At 45.5% G+C, this 4,878-nt stretch overlaps 1 protein-coding gene across 1 annotated transcript; it reads left to right on the forward strand.

Annotated features, from left to right (window-relative positions):
* Window positions 1–203: 203 nt before the first annotated feature.
* LOC120792933 (kelch repeat and BTB domain-containing protein 13) lies at window positions 204–2,918 on the forward strand. Its single transcript, XM_040132333.1, has one exon. The coding sequence runs from the start codon at window positions 319–321 to the stop codon at window positions 1,762–1,764; it is 1,446 nt and encodes a 481-aa protein (XP_039988267.1). The 5' UTR covers window positions 204–318; the 3' UTR covers window positions 1,765–2,918.
* Window positions 2,919–4,878: the final 1,960 nt, after the last annotated feature.

Consider the following 4,878-nt stretch of genomic DNA (forward strand, 5'->3'; position numbering starts at 1 on the left):
GCAAGACAGAAAAGATGTTTTTTGGGATCTGGGTGAACTGACCCTTTAAGTTTTAAGCAGCAGATATCACTAATCCTGCGTTCGCGCGTTGCCCTCCCGTCCACAACATGAATGTGACTCAGGTCATTTGTTCTCGTCTATATTTAGCTGCGTCTATTTTGAAAGCTGTGAAAGAGCCAATCCTCCCAGAAGAGTGAAGCAGCTTCTCACTGGGTCACGTCTCTCCAGCTCCGCTTCAGCCCTTTGTTGAAATGCTTCAGCCTCTCGTGTCAATTTCGTGGAGGGTATTTTCTTGAGTTTCACAGTCAGAGAAGAGTAATGTCAGTGCACAGCAGTGAATCAGAGGACAACAGCAGCTTTGAACTTGAAAACAGTGGGGGTCACCTGCCATGTTCTGCCTCTGGTCTTGACTCACCTAAATTAACTGTCGTGGTCGGAGACACTCGCTTCTCCGAGGAGAAGATGTTACTCGTTCAGAGCTGCGACTACTTTCGAGCTCTGTACCGCTCTGGGATGAGGGAGTGTCGGCAACAGGAAATCCACCTCAAGTCTCTGCGTGCTCGAGGCTTCCTCATCGCCTTGGCGGTTTTACGCGGGGAGATGCCCGTCCTGGATGCCGACGATATCGTTGAGGCCATTGAATGTGCTGCTTTCCTGCAGGTGGCGCCTCTCACTAAGCACCTCATCGACCTTGTCGACTCTGACAATTGCTTGCTGATGTATCACACCGCTGCAACCTTCGGCCTCATGGATCTTTACCACGCTGCTGCTCTGTTCATCCGAGACATGTACGTCGACCTGGAGGCGGAGGTCAGGAAAACCTTACCGTCAGAGCTGATCTCCTACGTGGAGTCTCTGACCCCGAGTGTTTTCATGGCCGTCGGGACCCATGTCACCTGTGGCGTGGATGAAAATGTATATGCTGCCTCCAGGACTGTCTGCTACCTGGATGAAACTGGCAATGATTGGAAAGTATTAACCGATCTTCCACTGGAGGCCAGCACCTCCATGGCTGGAGTGACTGTTTTAGACAACAACCTCTACGTTGTTGGAGGAGTTCATGGAGTCCATAAACAAGTTGTGGACTCTTGTTTCTGCTACAGTGTTGAAAACAACAGCTGGAGCAGGATCGCCAGTCCGGCACAGCTGCGCTACAATCTGAGCCTTGTGGGTGCAGACAGGCATCTTTACGCCATTGGGGGAGAATATGAGCGAACAGTGATGTCATCTGTGGAAAGATATGACGTAAAGACTGGCAGGTGGACGTTTGTCGCTCACTTACCTCGCCCGGCGGCGGGCGCGGCATGCACCAGAGCTATGAGAAGAGTATTTGTGTGTTTATGGAGGCCGATGGAGACCACAGAGATCTATGAGTATGTCTCAGCTAAAGACGAGTGGCGGCTAGTCACCACGCTGATCAGGCACCAGAGCTATGGCCACTGCATCGTCGGCCACAGGGACAACTTATACGTCATGAGAAACGGGCCATCCGACGACTTCCTGAGATGTCTGATGGACTGTTACAATCTAACCTCGGGCCAGTGGTCGTCTCTGCCGGGACACTTCGCCAACAGCAAGGGTTCACTGTTCACCGCTGTGGTGAGAGGCGACTCTGTGTTCACTCTCAACAGGAGCGCGACTCTGGAGTACGCCGTCGACGGTAAAACCTGGAGGCCCCGACGGCAGATGAAGGGTTTTCCCAGAAGTGGATCTGTGTGGACGTTTCTGCTCCGGCTGCCAGACGCTCTTGCGCTGCAGCAGTGACTTCACTGGCTCTGGGGTTCATTGGATTATCGACACCTTTTTAATCTCAGACATGTATTTTACAAAGACCTGTGCTACAATAAATGTAAAAGATCGTTACCGTTTATAACAGCTACGGGTTTTCATAGTTTTGTTCAGCGTTTCCGTCAGTAATGATAATAATGTTCTTACCAAGGTGTTTGCTGAGATCTGGGGACGGGGTGACAGCCCTAAAAAGTGGTCCAACGGGGTCTGCGAATAGGGTTTCCTGTAGTGCTGCCCCTTGTGGTTGGGGTTAGGGTAAGGGGAAACACAAACTAATTGGAGAAACAGACTTGGACACGACGGAGGTTCCATCTACTCAAGTGTCAAGTGTCAACTGTCTCGTACCTCGAAAAAATCCAGATGTGATCTGATGCATCATTGACACATCCTTTGATAGTCTTACCCTTCAGTATGACAGTTACTCTATATATTTTTCTGTGTGGCGTCATACAGCTGCGCCGTCATTATCGTGAAAACCGATTAAACAATGCCGGTGGACCAGATATCCTCACATACAAATCTGGTTATCGTTATGGTTTTTGCCACAATTTGTAAAAGCGAGCAGTCTGGTGAGGCTGAACAGTTGGTGCAGTTGCTCCACTCTCTTCCGGTGCCTCCTCTGCCTCGCTCGTGTTTCGGCACCTTGTTGTCATTGTAGAGTAAGGCAGCGCTTTTTCACAGAGCTGGAAAAACAGACTCATTTTTGTTGATAAATTTTCCGTCTACGGTGAAGAACCCGAAACACGTCGTCACACTGCTTCTCAGATGCTTCGGTGTCGTAATTGTTGTCCCGTAACATTGTCTTGTTCTTGCTGAGGGACTTTGGGGGCATTTTTTTGATATTAACGTTTTTTGATGTTGTTGGTTTACATCAGAAATGTGTGGAAACAAAGCAGAAAACAATTTTTCATCTCAAACTGAAAACCTGTTGCGATAAAGCTGGGATTATTATAGAAATCAGTCACTGAAGGGAAGTTGTAAGAGAAAAATAAGTAAAATTTAAGTTTGTATGACTCAGTGCCCTCCACCATCATCCGGATGTGTTTAATCAATGAAACTGTAATTGTGTTACATCAGTGTGTCACTCAGTGCCATGTGAACCCCAGTGTTCGTCCTCACACAGGGCCTCTGTTGCCTGCAGCAGCCTCTGTTTCCTGTTGGCACCGAGCAGCGACGATGGTGACGATGATGATGGAGGTCAACGGCAGGCAGAGCCAGGCACTGCGGGCAGCTGGGCGGGACGCCAGCAGCGGGCAGCGATGCTAAATCTGACCCAGAATAAAGATAGATAGAGAGAGAGAGAGAGAGACCGAGGTCAGGCTGGGACACGGCGCTCAGGCCGACACCCTGCATAACCTCCAGCTCCAGTCCGGGAGTCAGGCCAGGAGCCACAGTTCTGACTCTGGTGATGGATGAGTATCTATCTGTGGACATTAATGCGGTTATCAGTGTTTGACCACATGATGAGGGGGTCTGCTGTCCCTTTCCCTGCCCCGAACAGACTCAACTCCCTTTTAAATGGTCTGCGTTCGTCACGAACCTGTTCTGCTCCAACTTATTTTTGAACAACGACCTAAATACCTAAAATAACATTGTGACAGTTCCTCTTTGTATTGACTCCATGTTCTCCGCAGCGGTGGAATGACTAAGTACATTTACTCGCTTAAATACAGTTTTGAGGTACTCATACTTTACTTGAATGATTTAATTTTATACTTCACATTTACACTTCTACTCCAACTCCACTACATTTGGCAGCTTTATTTACTTGGTACTTTGCCGATGCTGATAATTAATCCAAAATACAATCAACCAATAACTTATTATTTATTGTTAGTGACTGAGCTACCCAGCAGTATATAAAGTAGTACAGTAAAATTAACTCCAACTTTGCCAGCTGCGACTTGAAAGTGATTTTTACAGTTTAGTACATCAATTATGATTCTATATATTATTCTGAAATGGGCCATTCTGTATAATGAGAACTTGTACTTTCTCCACTATAAGTATACATTAATGCTAATACTTATGTACTTTGATTCAAGTAAAATTTTGAATGCTGGATTTTATTTCTTACGGAACGTATTATATTGCTTCTCTTCGTGGTCCTTTCTCTCTGGTCATTTTGTGTCTCTCAACTGTGTTCTTTGGCTTTTAAGCAAGAAATATTAACGACGACTTCACACAGAGGCTCTGGCCCAGGGGCCCCCTTTCCCCTGTTGGACCCCCCCCCCCCAAGTTAGATCCAACTGAAGAGACTATTGGTGTCCGGCCTCGGAACGGGAAGTGCGAGGGTAATGTTTGGCTCGTCTTCCTTTAATATTCCAGGACTAAGGCTGTCCAAGCTGATAGGATAGCAGCTTTGAACAAAAACAAAACATTGGAATGAGCTCTGCGATGGAAAACACTCTGACGGGCTGATAACAGATGAGCATACATATGTTTTGACTGCAGGATGAGGTCAGTGAGGTGTCACGCGCTTTATCATCCAGTGTGTTTTCATCCCACCAGCTCTGCAGAGAAACTAGGTCAGGCTAAATATAGCCCTTACAAACACACACACACACACACACACACACACACACACACACACACACACACACACACACACACACACACACACACACACACACACACACAAATACACTTGCTACTTTACCTCTCACTGAAATATCATTACAACATAATTTCATCAGTTTAACCTAAATGTGCCACTAAAAAATGTTTCATTTGTCCATTAATTTGAAAAGGCAAAAACCCTTTTTAAAACAAAAAAATTAACAATTTTAATCAAAATATAAGGAAAGCTGTACATTACATTCCCCTTCATTTACACATGAATTTGAAATTGACAAATCCAATTATTAACAATTTGCAGATACACAATAATCAACTTTATTTATACAGCACTTTTCAAAACAAAGTTGCTTCGCTTTACACGGTTGAACCAGGAGTGAAGCATTTAGGAACTGCAATGACACAAATAAAAACAAAAAAATAAATAAAAATAATGCAAAATAAATTACCCAGCTATAACATAAGATGAAATAAATAAAAACAGTAATAATAATAAAAGAGCCCAGACATGTT

Source organism: Xiphias gladius, chromosome 8, assembly GCF_016859285.1.
Source record: "Xiphias gladius isolate SHS-SW01 ecotype Sanya breed wild chromosome 8, ASM1685928v1, whole genome shotgun sequence".
NCBI lineage: Eukaryota > Metazoa > Chordata > Actinopteri > Istiophoriformes > Xiphiidae > Xiphias > Xiphias gladius.

Excerpts from the sequence above, each read along its gene's own strand:
- LOC120792933 (XM_040132333.1), top strand. The coding sequence starts at position 319 with ATGTCAGTGCACAGCAGTGAATCAGAGGACAACAGCAGCTTTGAACTT.